Below are 20,405 nucleotides of genomic sequence, written 5' to 3' on the forward strand. Positions count from 1 at the left end.
GACATCTTCCCACTCAGTATAATATCAGTCTTAGCACAGGACATTCATTCAGGAGTGGAAAAGTGTTACCTTTTTCCCCCCAGTTCATTTGGAGAAAGCAAATCAGAGTAGGGTACTGCTGGAGAAATTACAAAGGGGAGGAGTTCACCTTCCTGACTATGGCTATCAGGTCTGACCATGACTACTTACTCCAGTATAAAAACTCTGAGCAGAAATATGATCACAGACTAAGGACTCTGATCAATTCTGGCTCCCTCCCTGAGCCTATCTCAATTAAAAGGCAGATAATGGAAGTGCTGCTCCTTTTCCTGCTCTCCCTGCACACTGTCAGGACAGCAACAGAAGGTAAGACCTTTCCTGTTCTTCCCACTCCTAGGTATCAAGGTTACTCTTGCTTGTAGTTTGATTTTTGAGTACCACCCTCAAAACATATACAACAAATCTGGGATTTGCTCGTCTCTCTCTCAGGTCATTTGTAGCACAATAGCACACGTGGATTTATTTTCATTATTGTTGGGCTAGATTTTACCTGTATGGATTCTCATTTCTTTCCTTTCTCCAAGAAAACCTACATGTCATTCTAAATATTCCTTCCAAAGATGCATCTCTTTTGTCTGTACAAAATACTAAAATAAACTGCATACTTTAATTTAATCTTTCCTCTAATATTGCTATGGTCTCTTTAAAGTATATACATAAAAAAAAAAGAAACAATTCAGGTTCTCTCTTAAGAGAGAGAACAGTCTAGCATATGCTACTTTATCCAGGTAGAGCCATCTATGTTAAGATTAGCTGATATTTGAACTATGAACATGAAACACAAATTTCACTGATGATGAAGGCTTGATATCAGGTCAGGATCTAATATTACTATTAAAATAAAGTAGGTGGCTTATATTGGGTTAGAGGAACACTACAAGATGGAATAAATATCCTTTCCCATATAAAGAGACACAGACTCGAAATTAAAAATAAATACTGCAGAGTCCTAAGGTAGTAATGAAGCATCGTTTGGCCCCACAAAGGAACAAGCTAGATTCGGAAAAAAAATTCCATATGATTTAATGCCTCTCAGGAAAATGCAGCACTGAGACCGACAGCTCGTTAAACAGATACAGATCTCAAGCAACTAAACCAGCTCAGGAGTCAAGTGGCTAAAGTCTAAGGTGCTTGGAAATTACAGTGGTGAGCCCAGGCTGAGAACTCAAATAGGACAGTATTGAAAGGAAAAGGCTTTTTGTTCATTTCAGGGTTTTTTTGAATTCCCCAAATCAGCAGACCAGTAAATTTACCTTTGCCATTCAGAGACATGTCCTTGTTATTGTGCACTGTTACAGTTATGTGTAAATAACTTCTGTTATTTAAGGTTTCCTATAAAAACCTTCCCGCGTGTAGTGCAGGTATGTGTGCACACGGAGACAGACATAATAAGCCTTTGCCTTTCCAAGCCTCCCACTCTGATCCGTGCCTGCAGCTAGTAATGTACATTTATTTTGCCGCATTCTTGTGTTGATTTTTTTCAGAAGAGATTGAGGCTTTTAAACCATTGCAGCAATTGATTTCTGTTTGCAATATTTAAAGACAGAGCTGGAGTCCCCATGGCTCTTTTTTGAAGGTTTTGACTATTAGGAGGTCTGTCTAGGGACAATATTGGCCAGGGCTGGATTAATAGCAAGGCTGATGGGACTACAGCCTGCAACCCCTCTAGCTCCGCATAGCCCTGACATTTCACATGATCATCACAGTCTTCGTACTAGCTCATTTTATGCAAAGCTCCCACCACCAAGTGCTTTATAAAGGAGGCAAGTATTATTGTCCCCATTTTACACACTGGGAAAACTGAGGCACAGAGCAGCGAAGCAACTGAATGAAGATGCACCAGTGGGACAGTGCAAGAGACAAAACAACTCGTCTGAGTTAAGCATCCACTGCCCTCTCTCTATCCACTACCCTCTCTCTGATAACTATGCCCCAATTGCAGTATAGCAGCATGTTGTAAAACATCAGAAATAATATCACAGTGATGCACGGCTTCTAAATTTCTGACCGTAACTCATTGACAACAGCAGTGATGCGCCTCCGAGGGATCCAGCCAGTCCCTCCTGGAGATCAGCAACCTCCTAACGCGGGACCTTAGTGCTGGCGGAAGAGAGCAGAGCACGAGAAAAGTCCTAAGGAGCTCCAACGGGGATGTCTGAAACCCTTGGAGAGAAGATTTTTTTTTTTTTTTTAAAGCTGAATTCAGTCTCCAGCTATCCCTAGCACAATCACCATTGTTAGCATATTCCGGTCTAGATGTGGTGTGACAGGATTATAACAACTGCCAAAGCAGGGATTGAGAAATAATTTCCTCCTAGGGCTTGTGGGGTTCTCTCACTTTACCCTTGAGATTCAACCATGAAACGTGCCACCTGATCAGTTTTCTGAAAGGGAAGGGTCATATGGCAGATTTGATTGCTCACGTCTTCACGATCCATTTTTAAATTCTCACACAGGTAAAAGCTTGCTAGACTATCCTGGCTGGCACTCATGGGACCTACGTGACCTCCCAGCCCTGTGCCCCTCCAGGGCTGATCAGATACAAAGTGTGTGCTGTTCACAACTGATTAGTGGGGGTCTCATCTTTCTTTTCCATTTCCAAATACAGTGGCAAGAACCGCCAATAGATTAGTATTACAGAACCAGTAAAATGATGTCACTTAAACATAGATGTCTGAGGTCAAACTTTGCACCAGGGACGTGAATAAAGGAAGGACACGAAGTGTGTTATAACTGCAGAATACAATAGGGTAGCTCAGAACAAGGAGAAGGGAAATGGTTTGCATCCAGCACATCCATCCGCCGTCTCTGCCCATTCACCCATCCAGCACATCATGATTTCGGAGTAGTTACCCTGGCCACCACAACATAGCTTTTTGACCTTAATATCTTTATGCAGAATATGTTAGCTGGCGCTTCCTTGTCCTCTTATCTTGTAAGCATTCAGCGACGCTTGTAAAGCCTTGTCCGAGGTGGCCCGTGATCATTCATACGTACATGTATGTGGCATGCTAAGTTCAGAAGCACCGAGCAAGGGCAGCCGCGTTCACAGGTTATTGTGCATGTGCCGACCAGTGAGACCACCCAGCCATATTTCACTGTCTTTGCCATTCTCCTCCTCACCTTGTGAATCTGACAAGCAGGCTTCAGTCCTCGGGGGACTTGACAGCTCTGTAATCTGTTGCATCAATACAACACTTAGCACTTGCATAGGGCTTTACACCCTCAAAGTGCTGTATAAACATTTACTAATGAACCCCTCTCATTACACATTAATCCTGCAGTTAAATGTTAACTAATGAATCTTATGGAAGAGATTCTTAATAGCCAATAAAAGCGGAGCCATGGACAAGCCCTTGGGCTCAGCCAGCCAGGAGGAGGGTTTGGCTCCCGGTCGGGACTTTGGAGGCCAGAAAGGGACTCAGCTCCTTGATAAAGAGACTTGGGGGGGGGGGTGTGAGGAAAAGAATTTGGGGATCCTGGGGCCCACTTATGCCTTTCCACAGGATTAGGATCGGGTTAGAGGTTGGTAAGAAAGCTATGGAAGGGCAGCAATTTCCACTGAGTTGTTTCCTAAACACAAACCATCCAGCACCGAGTACAACAAAGGAGCATTGTGGCCTATTCTAGACAGAAGAGATCGAGAACCCTGCTTTTCTTCTTTATTTAGCCATTCTCCTTTTTTGGAGAAAACCACAGCATGATGGGCATGGAGTCAACCCTATGGATTATTGGGTCTATCTAATGCTGTCCCTTCATTGCAGCTGATATCATGCGTATCACGTATGCAGGAACAACACGGCCTTCTAAATTTTTAGTGCATCAAATTCAATTTGAACAGGCTAGGGATGGACCTGAATAGCTGGAAGCCCCAGCAGCTCTTTCTTGAAGGGCAGTTGCATGTGATCTTACAGGCAGTAGCTCTTGGGAGGCTGCTTGTCCCATTTGGAAGGGTATTATATCATGTAAAGACTATGCTTTGCAATGTTTTGACTCCTGACTGCATCATGTCACTCTTGCCAGACAGGCATGGCTTTGTTACTTATCTGCAGAGAAGGCAGAAAATGTAACCTGTTCTCACTTGCATATGCCTCTCTGAAAACCTTCCTGTAAAGGCTTCATCTACATATGAAGTCATTCAGGGAACACGATTGCTGAATAACCATATTGCAATTCTCATATTTTGGAATCCCAAGTTCCTGGTTCCTCATTTGGCCCGAGCCACATACCCTGTGGCTCACCCATCACGGTCTTCAGGAACAACTATCCCACTAAGCTCAGCCCCCACCTTAATGAGAATTAAGTTGCAAGCAGGAGGATTTACTTGCATGAGCCAATACAAGACCTCCATCACAGCTGTTGCCTCCCCACTCCTCCAGTAAGGTTTACCATTGTTGCCTATAACAAAGCAATGGATGCCTCACTCCACAATCAAAGGACAAATGCAAATGTCCCTTCCCTGGATTGATGCTTGCTCTCTTAAGTCAACAAAGGGGTTAAGGATCCCAAGGGAAGGAATTGTTTGCTGTGCTGGGGCACCTGGGGGTAACATGGCTCAAAGGTCACAAGTTATTTTTCACTAAGTTTGCAATCTGTTTCTGGTAACATCTAATGAGCCAGTGGAATTTTCTCTTGTGCATACAGAGTCAACATCATTAATAACGGTAATTTTAAGGACCAGTCTACATGGTGAGTACATCAGGCTGTCAACAGTTTGCATGAACTCACATGGCTTAGCTGACCCTCATTGCAGAAGCACAGCAGCCGCGGTTCCTCAACGGCCACGTCCAGCTGCCTCTGCAGCCCTCTTCGACCCAACACATTGCTTGGTAGGAGAAAAGAGAACATCAGAGATTAGCCTGGCAGGAAAAAAGATAACACTGACCAGCAATTAATTTGCTCTGACAGTACCTTCTAGTATAGCAAAGGATGCCAGTCTGAAACCATGGACAGGCCCCATCTATAGGCTGCTTAATTTCTAGCTAACAAGGGCATACGCTATCCCTAGGCCCGTTCTGGGGAACTGGAGGCAGAAGTGCATTCCTGGCAAAGGGGACCCAGGAGGTCAAACGTCTGCCCTTTGACTGCCTGAGTTACCAACCCTAAATTTGCAATCGGTGCACACCAAAAATCATGGCTAAGGCCAAGACTTAGAGGGGCACGGCCACTATGGCACGGAAACTGCAAAACTAAGGTAATGCCACAGAAAAACTTTGGTTTCCTTTTTTTTATTACGGTGCTGTCCTTGAAGTAAAGGAAGTAAAGCCAGATACTTTAGAGAAGAAACCCCCTCCCCTTAGCCCACATTTGTTTTATGAGAAGCTAGCTTCCTCCTTTGATAAGGCAGTCAAACCCATCACGAGCGCACGTCGTCCCAGTTTATTGCTGGGTCATGGCTGGAAAACGTTCTCCTGACCCCTTGCAAAGGTGAAAATTGATAAAATTTTACAGCTCCATTTTAAGAATCATTCCTTGTTTTAGAGTGATAAGGTAATTTGTTTTGTTCTCCACCTGCTGCTGAGTTATAGACTTACAGAGTTTACCAGATATGCGAGATAGGGATCTGTTTGGTATATATTCAGTGATAAGACATTATAGATAAAGATGGTTATTTATCAATTTCCAGCCTGACAGTAAGATTCACCTTTAAGATTACTCATCAGGAGGGGTTGCAAGGCAGGCCTATAGCTGGCTCTCAAGAATAAAGGTATCAGGCAAAGGGTAGAAATGACGGGAGCTGGAGAGATCCAAGTGATCACCTCTCTTGCAAAGGGTACAGCCCCCCAGCTGTAGTGCTAAATATTGGGGACTGATCCTACACATTGTGGCGGCTGATTAGGACTTTCCTGGGATGGATTTCCCATTTGGTTTCTTTCTTTTTTTTTTTTTTTTTTATTAAAGGAAGCAGGTTTCATAAAACCAACCAGAGCCCTTAAATGGCGCATGCAAGCTGGTGCTTGTAAAGAGACTGTAATGCAAAACCACTGTGAGCAAAACTAAATCTATCCCTGCAATGAGGAAGAAAGAGCCAAATGTAGAGCAGCAGTAAATAAGGATGGCAGTAAAATGACATCGGGGAATAATATGCCTGGGTGATCACATCAGTCATCCGAAGTACAGCATACAGGTCATTTCAATAGGCACGGTCAGAAGCAGCCTGAACTCACCATCTCCTGTGTTTACCAGGAAACGGAGATGTCAGGGGAGCAAAACTGAATACGGACAGGAGACAAGTAAAGGACTTGGCCAGATGGAGGGATATTAATGGAAGATCTGACGAGGAGTTTCTTGCTACATCAGTCTTCGGGGATCTTTTAAGCGCCAAGGTCCAAAGAGGCTTTCCAAATATCAGAGAATATGATCCACATGCTTAGCACAAACCAACAGAGAACACCCCTTCACACCTTTAATCTGCAGATCTCCATAGATTTTACTAAAATGCTTCTCTTGCGGGCAGGCAAACAAAGGACAAAGAGTTTAAGGGTCTTGCCCAAGGTTGCACAGTAGCTCAGTGGCAGAACTGGGAACAGCATCCAAGTGTCCCGACTCCCCGTCAGGTGCACGCTCCTTTGGACCCAGCGGCTTGAACAGAGCCGAGGGCTCCAGCTGCGCGGAGCTGTCACCGTTTTCCTGAGCCTGCCCCGATTGCTAAAACAAATGGCTCCCCTCACAATAAACACAACCCCGCAAGCAAGCTTATTGTTTCAGGGCTGCGCCGCAGCCAAGAAATATTTTTAACCAGGAAGCTGGTTGCAAAGTGGACAGACAACATGCAGAGATAAGTACCATGGCTGTTCCACTTGCCAAGTGCATAACAACCCTCCTTAAATTTAACCAATTCGCCAGGCTGAACATTGTCAGGAAAGAGGCCAGATTGACCCCTGGTGTCAACGAAAACAGTAAGCTCTGTGAAGTTTCATCCAGTGCGTGTTGTATCATGGCTTAACCCAGGGCTGCCCAAAAAACAGCCCTTGAACCCAAGGGGGTTGGCGGTCTTCATCTGTTACATCGACATTTGATCTTGGGGCATCCACCCCGCTACAGACAAAACACTGCCTGATGCTCCCAAAGACTAAAACACTGGCTCTCAACCTTTCCAAACTCACCCCTCCATAGGCTTAAAGCTCCCCTTGGAAAATGACAGCACTTACTTTTCACTTATCTTTTAAATAGAGGAAAATACTAGAGCAACTCTTCTATGGCCCAGGACTTAGAAAAAACACAGCAGGTCTGAATGCTTCGGGCACTGAGATTTCCTGGGTTCGTCTTGTGAATCTGGTTGCACGCCGGCTGAGAATCGCTGGACCAAAAGCTATGCCAATCAGGCACGTCGCTGCCGAGATCCTGGCTAATTCCTGCACTTGGGCTAAACGCAGATGTTTACAGCTTGGCTCATTTGTGCCCACAAAACCATCACAACCTTCGGGCACCATGGTAGGAAGCTCTCCAGAGCAGGGCTTAGCCAGGCTGTCGAACTGCTGCAGCATCAGCGTCAGGGGTGCAGTTGCAAATAATCATTTCCCTGCATTGTTCCAGACCAAGGCAACAGAGAATATAACAACCGTGGAAATGCAAGGGCTGAAGGCACATTGCGCACGAGACCCGGAAAGCCTTTAATCTAGGCTTTAAATTTAAAAATATTTCAAGGCCTAAAAGCCAGAAGGTGACAGGACAGAGCTGCTCACCTTCTAGCTTTCAGGCTTTGAAATGTTTTTCAGGCCAAGTTATATGCCCCCTCCAGAACGGCATTAAGAAAAACAAGCAGGAATTAGAGTCTTTTAGTCATTAATTAAACAGAAATTAAACTACGCTAGCATTTGCGAAAGATGGCAAATCAGCAGTTCTCCAGTTGTCCTTAGCACGGGTGATAGAGCAGCATCCATGTGTCCCACCACTACCCTTGTCCTGACTGCGTGACTCTTAAAAGTAGCCACGCAGTGCCCCATTTTTGCCCCCAGACACCAGCAAGCCACCCAGCTTCACAGTCCTGGGGAGCAGGGGGGGGTGGCATTTGCCCTTCCAGTGTCATCGGGCCCGTGTGTCGTGTCCTCATTGCACTGTGCTGCCTCCCTCTTTCTGCTCCTGCTCCGGGCGCTCAGCTCGCCTCTAGCAGAAAGTGCAAAACGTGGGGAACGGCATACGGTGACTAAGTTGCTCCTGGAGAGCAACGGCAGGAGGAAGGGAAATGGTAGAGATGGAGGGGGGGTGAACAGAAAAAGAGACTAGAAGACAGAGGATGGAGGAAAAGGCTGAGAGACTGACTGCATGTAGGCTTCACGTGGCCAAGGGGGGGGCCAGTAATCTCTCAGGACATGGGTGAAGGAGGAGCAGAGAAGGATTTAAGAGAAGAGGAACCAGGAAAGGAGATGGATGGGGAAGACGGGCTGGGTGTCACAAAAGACAAAGAGGGTGGGATGGCCTCAGCAGGGACAGGCATAAGAGGCAGGGGGAACAGTACTTGAAGGCTGTAAACACCAGGGAGGGAGAGGAATTGTTTAGGGGGAGTCTAAAGTCTTACTAGGAGTGATAAGCAAATGGACAATATAAGCTATAAAACAGGAAAGGCTTCATGACAAGGAAGGCTAATAGACTGGGGAACTGTCTGTCCCAAGGGAAGTGTGGGGAGCCTGGCTGCTTTGAACAATTGCAACTACACTAAGTCAATGCATTCAAGGGCATAACTATGCCCTTACTCCGCAGGCAATAGCCGACGTGATATAACCCACCTCGGTATCAAACTAGTTTCCAAAGCCAAGCCCTGGCGGCCAAGGAAGCTTTTTAAATTTGCTTTGCATATGCAAGAAAGAACCACACCTTTAGCAAACACTTCAGGATGCAAATGCTTGTGTTTAAATGAACAGGTTTCTGAGCACATTGTAAGTACATTAAACACCTTTGTTCTCAAACATTTTTCTTGAGAAAATCTTATTCACAGGAAATACTGACTCCCTGCTTACGAAGGCACGCTGGAAAATTTAACTAACACACTGGGCAACAGTTCTGAGAAATCATTTCTTAGGGATTACTAAATATTTATCCTGCAATCGTTCATCAGCGCCATCCAACATTTGGAGTGATAAGTGGAAGTGCTGGGAGAGGCACTTTGGGAAAGGCTGTAGATACCCCTGTTAGTAATGTGGGCATTTAAAAGGTTCCCAGAAAAGCCGAAACGGTCAGATGCTGATGTTTGGCATCAATGCATCCTAGGAACGGCACACATGCATCCTTATATGTCTTGGATGAAGCAGCCAGGCCTGCTCGAGGTCTGATATTTCCTTCATCCCATGCAACTGGTTTGCAGCAGGTTGGATGCACAGGGTCCCTGGCCTGAAGGGCAGCAAAGGTTTCTGTGATTTGTGGGATGGAAGCCACCGAAAAGCAGTAAGATGGTAACATTTGGTGACTTTGCTGGACATGGGCTGGATTCAAACAGGCAACTGAATGAGATGAGAGGCTCGATATTCCACTACCCATTTTTGCAGAGATGTTCACTCCCCTTCCACAGAGAGTTACCAATGGTGCATAATGATCATTAACAGTCTTGGTGATGCTTATTTGCTCTCCCTCAAAACATTTCTCCATATCTCCTTTCTCACCCAGTGCCCATGGCTTTACCCCTAGGGTCCCAAAGGTCCACATTGCAACCTCTGCCTTTTCCAGCCAGTAAGCAATGCACTTGCTGAATGTACCCCTCTGTTCTGAATCCTTTTGGCTGTATGACCACGTTATTTCCACTGGGGTCGTGCCTAAGTGCTCGAGTCCTGGACTGAGACACCATCATGTTGGCGCTGCACTTTTTGGTCCCTGCTCCGAAAAGGTTACCAAATGCAGATGAGATGCATGCTAGAGGATCCCACTTTCCGCCTGACAAATGACCTTCCTGCTTCTGACACACACAATGGTTTCTGATAGGCCGTTTTACATGGTCCCAGGGGAAAACAATCGCCTATTAACATCTAAACCATGGTTGCTCCAAGTGTGCTGTAGCTGTCAGCAGCTCATGGCCATATAAACTTTAAAGGAAGCTCTCTTCATTGTGTCTGAGTTCACCGCATCATATAATACTGGTGCAGTAATTGTTAAAGCACATGCTGAACCGCTCTGCTGGCTGGAGATGCCAAAAATACTTTGGCACTTATTCTCTATTCATCGCTTCCACTGTAATAAGTATTAAAAAACATTATTGTCAAGAGCCATCCATGCTGGTCAGATCATCCAGCATTTTTGAGACACTTACCTATGAAGCATTTGCTGCTTCCATTAGCTGATCATTACATACTGTACTTCACTTTCCTGTTCCACAGTTTCATTGTCTAAATGATGTGCCGGTATCAAGTGCAAAGGTCTGGCAACAGTTTCAGTATAGACAGAGTTGAACCAAGAGCCCCATCAGTTTGGGGACTGCCAGGACCTGCTGCCAAACTTTGCAAGGGTTAGAACATTTTTACTTTTAGTACAGCTGGTTGAAATTTTTTATGCAGAAAGTTTTCCTGCCAAAAAATGAGATCGTCAAGAGCCATATTTTTTGCAACAAAATATGAATGCAAAATATAAAAGCTTTAATAAAAAAACTTAACTGAAATAGAGGTCATCCCAGTTCTTGTGAGATGAACACACATACTTTTTGTGTTATGTAGTACTATAATTTTTGTACAACTAAAAGGCAAGAGTCAGTTTTACTGACAGTTTCCAGTCTTGGATAAGCTTAGTGAGAAACAAGAGATGAAATAACAATTTATCATCATTTGAGAGAGAGAGAAAACGTGTTAAGTATTCTTACACTAATCTCTTCCCTTTTATTGTTGTCTTTAGTCATACTTTAGATTAGTTTCATTTATAAATAGTTTATAAAGGCTTTGTGAATGATTAGGAGGTGTTACAAGTGTGAAGCAGAGGCAGGAGGAGGAGGTATTAAAGATAATCAGCAGAGGGTCTTGTAAATGGTTACGAGCTGTGGTAATAAGCAACCTAATGAACTGTTGGACTCTATCATAATTGATTAACCATTTATTTAAATGGCCATCATTTATTAACCCTTTAGAAATGGAAACAATATTCAAGTATGGCCATACATTAAACTACCCTGACTACAGGTCTCAGGTCACTTATCGATTCATTTGCCAGTCTTGTCTTTGTAGCCGCTAAAATGGGAGAAAAGAGCTGAGTTGTTCTCTCGTGTCACGTTACTCTCTTGCTATTTGTGGTGGTGACACTGAAAAAAGATCTTTAGAAAACTACCCCTGGAGCACGCTGCTGAAAATACATTAGCCTTCAACTTCAGACGTATCGAATAACATGTAGGAGAAGTTCAATCAACTCTTTTCCTCTTGGTTTCGCACAACCTCCAACCTAACACTGAAAAAGGAAGACGACGACACTGCAAGGAGAAACTTCAGTTAATGAATGGCATCAAATTCAGCTGACCAAGAATGAGGAGAATCTTCAATTCTTAAGAAAACCCCTCATTTCAGTGGCTTATTCCTTATTCCAGCCTCCTTATATGAGGCTTCCTGTACCCAGGACAAGCAGACTTTCACTGAAATGTAATGGCAGCAAGCACAAACCTGATCAAAGGATATGCCTTTTCACACAGCATCTATTTAAACCATGAAATGCACTGATGCAGGAGGTTGCCGAAGCCAGGAATTTATTAAGATGCAAAAAGACTATCCACAGATTCTCCAGAGTTATTATGGTTCATGTTCTCAGAGATTTTGGAAAAGATATTAACCCCGTAGGGGTGAAGCCAACCTCATAAATATTTAAGACTAGGATGAGACCTCATATACCAGGGCAGAGTATCCTATATCTGCCTATTGCAAGGTCCTTAACAGCTTCCTCTGAAACACATGGTACTCTAAGAGAAGGACCTGGGGGTGACAGTGGACAATAAGCTGGATACAATCCAGCAGCATGCCGTCTTTGCCAAGAAGGCTAATTGCATCCTGGACTGCACTGGTAGGACCATTGCCAGCAGATCGAGGGAAGTGATTATTCCCCTCTATTCTGCACTGGGGAGGCCACATCTGGAGTTATCTGGGTTATCTAGAGAGGTGCTGGACTCTCCATCCTTGGAGGTTTTTAAGACCTGGCTAGGCAAAGCGTTGGCTGGGATGATGTAATTGGGGCTGGTCCTGCTTGGAGCAGGGAGCTGGACTAGATGCGCCTCCTGAGCTCCCTCCCAACTCTCATTTTCTGTGATTTTATGATAAGAGACAGCTGATTTGGGTAGAGAGACCTCAGGTCTGATCCAGTCTGGACATTTATATATGACTATACATTGGTTTTGTACCTGCAGGTAAAAGGCACGTCCTGTGTAGCTTTCAGCCTGATATATATTACAATTTAGGAATATTCATTTACTGGGCTCTTTTTACAATTGCAGTGTCCATGCGTGCCATCAGCCTATGATTACATAACTACATGTTTTGGAGCATGGCTCTTGTTTTAACAGGGAGACTATCTTGTGAGCGTCTCTCCTCCCTCATCATCTGGTACTTCGGTTAACTACAGTGCTCATCTCCACATGAAAGTATTTACATCCACGTTTGCTTTTTTAATGCGATTAGGCAGCTAGGAATAAGAGGGAATGAAAACTGCGGCCAGCCGACTCCTTCCACAGATCAGAGTTTGGGAACCAACGTCTGTCCAGATGGAAGTGAATCAAGTATAATTTCTCTTCATTCAAATTTTACTTGATTGGTTTAAAACATTAATTTTATTTGTTGCAGGTAAAGGGAAATGGTGCTACACGTCACAACTGTGTGCGGTCTCCAACTGTTCAGGTAACTCAAAGCAGTTTACTTCTGCAATACTGGTAGCGCATGGCCTGCTGTCTGTTTTACAATGGGCCTCTCTGGTAGTGCTGCAATGTGCAATGGCCCCTCCATATCTTGTGCCTCCCTAAGTTCATCGCCACTGCACGTGGGTGCACGTTGCCCTACAACAGCGGTAAATCTGATCCCAAACAAATCAGAAAGAAGAAAATCCAGTCCAGTGAAACGCAAAGGGAATTCAGAGATTTAAAGAGAAAGATATGAAGATATTTTAAAAGACTCCCATATTTGTTTTGGCTCTCAAATTTCCTTTTGGCTAAGACTAACTCTGCCAACATAGGAGGACTATTACAATGTGACCTACAAGTAACCATTGCAGCAAACTGCCAGTCCCAGGTAAGCCGTGGCTTCGATGCCCAAGGACTAGATTAAGAAAGGTCTTGGCAGTCTAACTGCAACTTTACTTCTAGCCATCCCCTTTGCTCCCGAAGACGATCACAGTGCCCAGCTGTGCTCGATACAACAACTTGTCAACAGAAGTCCAGCATTTCTGGCTTCTGATGCCATATTCATCACGTGCCATGGGATGAATATGCAATTTAAATCTGGACTATCTCTTCCTGCAAAATAAATATTTGCAATTAGGGCCTTATGACATGGCAATGTTAGGCAGCTTCTGGAGCTCTTAACCCCTAGTTTGGGTTTCAACCCTGCTCTGCTCTCCTGTGCTGGGTCCAGTCTACTGGGTTGGAGGCAGCTCCTGCCCATGCCGGTCTGGCCAGGCTGCAGCCCCATGCCCGCTGTAGGTGCACAAATCTGGGGGACACGTACCCGACATGTCACCTGTGCCTCCCCAACCCACCTTAATGTCCTCAATGCCCCGACATAGATTTACCTGCAGGAGCTGCTCTCCGCATTGCCAGGCTGCCACGTGCAAGTGTGTGCCTGATCGCCCTTCTCCCGCTCCCCCCAGCCCCCCTCGCAGGCGGGAACTCTGCCAGGCTGCAACGGGACCCCTGTGGTTTCCCACGTTTTTCTCCTTTAAAGGAGTAAAAAAAAGTTATTTTCTGCATTTTGCTGCCATCGTTCACAGCCCTTTCACCTATTCTTGTGACCCACTTTTGGGTTGCGACTTGCGGGTTGAGAAATCCTAACTTAAAGCAGCCATTTGGTTTAAAGTTGCACCACGCCAGGGCAAGATTACCTCTAATCTGCTTAAATTTGTTCCTGTTTATTAAGGTGTGGCCACTTCCCACCGCTATTCTGCCCATGTTGAAGCCCAGGACCCCTCCCGACTCCAGGCAAGCAGGGCTCGACGCAGTTCCTTGCCCCCCAGATAGCCCCAGGGCACCCAGCCATTGCAATGCCTCCTGCCACTGCTTGGATTGGCTTGCTGCCCCCACTGACAGCCGTGCGAGGGTGTGGGTGTGCGTGTGTGTGGGGTTAGGGTTGTGGCTTGCTGCCCCCACTGACAGCCGTGCGAGGGTGTGGGTGTGCGTGTGTGTGGGGTTAGGGTTGTGGCTTGCTGCCCCCACTGACAGCCGTGCGAGGGTGTGGGTGTGCGTGTGCGTGGGGTTAGGGTTGTACCTCCGAGCACACTGGTTGTACATATTCCTACTTCTTTTAAAACAAACCAACCATTAAAAACACGCAGAAAATCCTCCCCCATCACAGAAACAAAAGGAGATCTACAACAGAGTATTCCAGCCGTACTGGGGCAAAGTCTTTTCGTCCTACAGCAAAAGCTTTCTTTTTCCTGATAAACAGAGCCCCGCCAATGGAAACAGCTGTTTGCTGAGTGTGGAAAAGAGAGTCAGTCACCCATCAATATTGTCACCAGCAAAGTGAAGATGGACTGGAATCTGAAACCATTTGTGTTTGAAGGATACGAAAAACAGACAGCAAAATGGGTTCTGGAGAACGACGGGCATTCAGGTTAGTTTCATCAACTCTACTCCAAGCAAGATTTGCCGGTTCACTGTGGGGGTGGCTTTTAGCTCGTGGATTGCTAAAGGAAACATTTTTATGGTGGAATATATTTTCTTCCGATGCTATAGTTAAGTAGCTTGCACCAATTCATTATGTATGAACCGACTCAAGTTTAGCATTCCTCCAAGCTGTATACCTGGCATGAAAATTGCTGGTGACGTTCTGCGACAATTGTGCGTAAAGGTCGGGCTATAACACCACAACGATCATATGCACTTTTTGAATGCCGATTCGTTGTTTGAGAAGGCTGAAGCTGCTTGTACCCGGGACCCTCACCTATGATGCTGCAACAGAAAATAGACCTAAGACAGCTGCAATGAAAAACAAGTGCTTTACAGATGGGGAAGGAAATGAGGTTTTCCTTTGGAATTAATTAGTTTGACAGGCTGCAAGAAACACAAACCTCTCTGATAGCCTACTTTTGCAGACAAAGTTGATGGCTTTTCAGGTACAATGTGATAATATGTCAAGTTAGGAGCACAGCTGCTGCTGCTCACAAAAAAATACCCCCCGTTACACAAAACTTGCTCTGAATTCGCGCTCTCCCATGAGAGCGCAACACAGGGTTTGTTGGGTGGAGGGCAGGCTCCCCGATGTAATGCTAATAAGGCTGGATCCAGTGATTATTTAAGTTACAACAGCACCAGAGATTGGGACATCATTGCGCAAGGTGCTGTACATCTTCATAGAAAAAGGACAACTGTTGGCCTAATGATATTACAGTCCAAATTCACAAGCTGGTCGCAGGTAAGGGTACCACCCATTTTACACTCCCAGGAGAACACAAAGATTCCAGTTTTAAAATACATCGCAAGCTTTTCAAGCAGGCAAAATGCTGGGGATCGATCACTAGGAAAGGTTTTTATCCTTCTCCAAGGAAAAATGCCGCCAAGCTGTTACTAATACTGGATCAAACTTCTGCTGTCACACAGGCTGCAAACCATGCATATACAATGGCATAAATGGCTTTGCTCCACAGCTAGGCTAGTACAGAACGAGGCCCACAGTTAAACCACAGTCACAGAGCCTGTAGCTTTAAACCCAGCATGGCCCTCAGAGCAAATAAATACTGCCACACACAAAGTAGGAGGCATATAGAAACCTAAAAATAAGCCTCTTGGGACCTAGTTTACCTTCCAGAATACATCCATGTACGTTTATGAGGGGAGGAAGTAGCATTACCCTGCTTTTAGAGCAGGAGAAGGTACCTGGCCTGATTTGCAGTCACAGGTGTGGGGCACTTTGCCACACAGGTCACGTAGCAAAGAGCCGGCCAAGCTGAAAAGGGACCTCAGACCTCTCATCCAAGTCCTGCACTGAACACAGCCTTTCCATATACCAGGCTGAGCCAGGATACAGCATCCCAACCCCCCCCGAATCGCTGAGAAACTCTGGATACCAATTCTCTCAATCCATTCTGCTGGCTAATTGCACATGTTAATAAAACAGGAACTACACACTTCATTTATTTTGTTCTTATTAAACTATTCATTTCTACCAGTGAAAGTGACACTTCAAGAGTCAGCAAAGATTACAGATAGAAGTCTAAACAGTAAATACAAGGCGACCCAATTTCACTTCCACTGGGGCAGCCACGGAAACTGGGGATCCAGCCCTGGATCCGAACACAGCATCGATGGAGAAAGATACGCTATGGAGGTCAGTGCGATTCTGGCTGGGGTCAAAGCTAGCATTGCGTGAAAAAAGGCGGCTGATTCTCCTGCAAGGCTCCCTCAGGGGAAATAAAACGCTGGGAAATTCCTGTTTGTTGAACAGAGGGAAAACTATCCGGGCAAAGGCAAGGTAGCAAACTCCAACATTATTCAGCTTTTAGAGGAGGAAGGAGGACTTCAGGCTATAAGGTTTATAGCAGCTGGGCCAGAAGCAGAAGGCTCCTTCCCTAAGTTGGGTGGGATGAAATCACCCCCCATTTCCAGGCAGGGAGAAGCAGGGACCTATTCAGCAGCTACTGCTGCAGGATCAGGGCTGTAGTTGGTACCACAGTCCTTGAGCGCCTCTTGCAAGGAAGCCGAGGAGGCAGGGAAGACAATTGCCTTCGAGTGTTTGTAGCGCCAGATTCGGTCCCCAGCCACACAAAACAGCAGAGGGGCCAGGAATTGCTCCGGACAAAGCAACCAAAATGAAACCAAAAAAAAATGGGGGGGTGTGCTAATGACAGGTCTTTCCTGATTGCATTACAGCTTCACATAGTCCACAGGAGGGAGGATCTCTCCTCTGATGCAGAAGCAGTGAAACACAAGGATGGGCTGGCTGTGCTGGGCTTCTTTATCAAGGTAAGGAGCCGGGTTTCTTCGCTGCCTGACAGAAACCAAAATCTCCCAAAGATCAGCCCAAGTTTTTGGAATTGCATCTAGATCTGGCCAGGAACGGAGTAAATTCAAAGTAACAGGCATGGGGTGGCAAGTGAACTGCATTTTAGGAGTTCAAATGTTTTCATTTCAGGTTGGCAGAGAGAATACCAACTACAAGCCTCTGATAGACCAGTTGCAATACATTAAGAACAAAGGTAAGACACTGGGACTTAGCAAAGGGCATCTACATTTATGTATAGCTCTGTACAACTAGGCAAGCAAGAGCCAGATCAGCCCCATGAAATTCAGAGGCAGGAAGGCCAACAAAGATGGATGTTTAAAAGAAACAGCAAGGTGAGATTCGCCCCAATGCTGAGGGACGGGCAGAGCACGCAGCTCTGCGCTGCACGAGGAATGCAAGCTCTCTCGCATCCTTCCTGGCATGTTCGCTGGGGGCAAATGCAGACCCTGCAGACATGGAAAACCCTGAGCACAGAAACGGATGCATCTCTGCTGGTGCAGGGAGAAGCAGAGTGTGAAAAGCTTTGCGTGCCATAAAGCTATGCTCTGCTAGCTCTCAGGATAGGCAGGGACAGCAATACCACTCGCAAAGGCTCTCTCGTAATACATGGCTGAGTGGGTGCAGCTTGCAACTGTGTTGGCTGGGGCAGCCTTGGTAGGTGGAAGGAGCTGTGAGCAATAAGCCTGTACCCACACCTGTTCCAGATCGCTCTTCCTTGCTTGTTTTCCTAGGGAAAAAGGTGCAGATGGAGCCTTTGGCCCTGAAATCTCTCATCCCCCATGAGAAGAATCTCACACGCTATTATCGATACGCTGGCTCCCTGACCACTCCAGGCTGCAACGAGGCTGTCGTCTGGACGGTGTTTGAGGAACCGATTGAACTTGGCCAACAGCAGGTAACTCAGAAATACTGACCGACTGCCCTCCGGGATACCCTTTCTGTTCCCCTCACATGCACAGGCAGGCTGATGCAGGATCGCCCCCTCTTCTCCACTCCTCTCGAGACCCCCAGTGAACATCACCAGGCTTTAACGTACATCCTCTATTTTGGTCACGCGCCTAAATCTGCACACGCCGAGCTCATTCCCCTCGCACAACCCCAGGTCCCATTTCCACTCAGAAAAGAGGGAGCACATGTCTCGTGCAATAAACACTCTTCTTCTGCGGATCTCAAAAGGTGCTCTCGCATACTGTAAAGGCGAGGAACCCGAGGCACGGAGGGATTGACCGATGTGCCCAAGGCCGCCCCGCAACTCGGAGGCAGAGCCTGGAACAGCGCCGAGGTGAACTTCCCGGTCAATCCTGGATTGAGCAAGCACTGTTTGTGACCCGCGGGACAAGACTCGGGGGCTAAGCTCCATACAAGGCTGCATTTCCTTATAGCTAAAAGCTACATCCCAGGGTGAGGGACTGCTGACTCCAGGTATCACAAATCCCCTTCCCCATGAAGAAAAGTAACCATCTTTGTTTGGACGGCTGTTCACAGGTGCAGGCCTTCCTGACCACCGTCTTCTTCAGCACTAATCTTTCGTTGCCCATGATGGACAATTTCCGCCCCATCCAGCCCCTGGGCAACAGGACCGTGTACAAATCCAGCGCCGGTGCCATCCTACCTCCTGCAAAGGCTTTGCTGGTGATCACAATTGCCTACCTCATGGCGACTCTTTTCCAGTGAAGGCTTGTCACCCATTTCAAGGTTGCAGGGTTTTATTTTTTGTTTAATGTTTCTTTCCTGTCATAACCAAGCCCTGAACTACAGCTCTTTCCAGAATGTAACCGTGGAGTTATTTCCTGATGCTTATGTAGGGATTTATAATGGCGTTTTTGTTCCTCGTCTGATATCCAATGAAATCAGTGGCAATGGGTTTCGCAAGTCATCAGGACAGTTAATCAACAAGCTATGGAGATTCCCTTTTTCTTTTCTAAATTGCTTAAGGCTTTTCTTTTGAAACAAAACAAGGTCTTAACTGCAATCCTGTTTTTTTTAGCACAACACTGCAAGTGTAATCAATGAGCCATACAGAGCCCCTATAGGAATCTGTAGTCTGAGTGCCAAAGAGGAGTTTGGTTTGCAATAGGTTTACATGGTGTGCTACCGATCAGGGACATGAAACGCTTTCCAGGGATGTATACGTCCCTTCTGTCCTCCAGTCCAAAGGGACAAGACAGTCTATTTAAAAAGCAATGCGGGGTTCATCCTATGTACTGTTTTGTTCATACGGGTATATTTTGTTCCTTCTAGTTTCTTGAGTCTCCTTAACATTAATTTTTAGTGAACTTTTTTGGGGGAGTTTTTTTGTTTGTTTGCTTTCTTTTGAACCCGCTGTTTGGCATGAAGGAAAGTAGCCCTTAACCCATTAGGTCAGAATATTTGCCTAGTCTAGTCCAATGCCCTGCTCTTGCCAGTATCTGACACTACAGAGGAAAAGAAAAACCTCCAGCTGGTATACCAAGCTGTACACCCCTAAAAAATTTCCTTCCCGAGTCCCACAAGACACTTGCATTTGAAGAATGAGATTTGATGAGCCGCCTTTGAATAACGACAGACTAGAAGGGGCTTTTCCCATTTGGGAAACTACTTTGAAGTTTCCCTTCTGCCTCTACCTCCTTTAAGTTTTTATCAAATCCGCACCCCCGAAAAAAGATCAGTTTAAAATTGACATTTTTATGAACATGCCATTGAAATGCTTCTCTCAGCAAATGGAAAAAAGCATCTCTTTAAAATACTCGTACACTGTGATAAGTGAAATCTTGAACTATGGAAAGGGGGTTGCACCGTGACCGGCGGTGGGCTTTTTTCTTGAAGACCGGATCCAATCACACCCCCAATAACACTGTGAGGATGAGTTTCTCCTATTGAATCCTGATCATATTTTTGAAGAGAGATGCAGATGATCCACTCTTTTGAACCCATGTAACACAACATGCTGTAGCCCCTTTAGAAATGTTAAATTTGGGCCATTTTATAACAGGACTTTGTACTGAGCACTGCCGTTTCTTGCCTTGTTTTTTCCCCCCACCCCTTTAGGGCTATATATTCTTGGATGTGAAACTATAGTGTATCCATCTGGTCATGCATATGAAAAATGTGTAAGGCTGCCTAGAAACAGCAGGCCGGGACATTATTTTTCTTATACGCTGTATCTATTTAACAGTCTAATTATAAAACATTGAAAAGCAGAATGGAAAAGCAGATTGATATTTATACATTTAAGGAGAATATCCAAGACTTTAATTGTATTTTTATATTATTTAAGAGATTCTGAGA

At 45.5% G+C, this 20,405-nt stretch overlaps 1 protein-coding gene across 1 annotated transcript; it reads left to right on the forward strand.

Moving 5' to 3' along the window:
* The first annotated feature begins 218 nt into the window (after positions 1-218).
* Positions 219-20,405, forward strand: CA4 (carbonic anhydrase 4). The gene is made up of 8 exons (XM_090025459.1): positions 219-345; positions 12,771-12,824; positions 14,583-14,750; positions 16,306-16,463; positions 17,006-17,098; positions 17,268-17,331; positions 17,870-18,033; positions 18,624-20,405. The coding sequence occupies exons 1-8, from the start codon at positions 288-290 to the stop codon at positions 18,810-18,812; spliced, it is 948 nt and encodes a 315-aa protein (XP_089881585.1). The 5' UTR covers positions 219-287; the 3' UTR covers positions 18,813-20,405.

Source organism: Crocodylus siamensis, chromosome 13 (assembly GCF_052110815.1).
Source record: "Crocodylus siamensis isolate JL-2025a chromosome 13, ASM5211081v1, whole genome shotgun sequence".
Lineage (NCBI taxonomy): Eukaryota > Metazoa > Chordata > Crocodylia > Crocodylidae > Crocodylus > Crocodylus siamensis.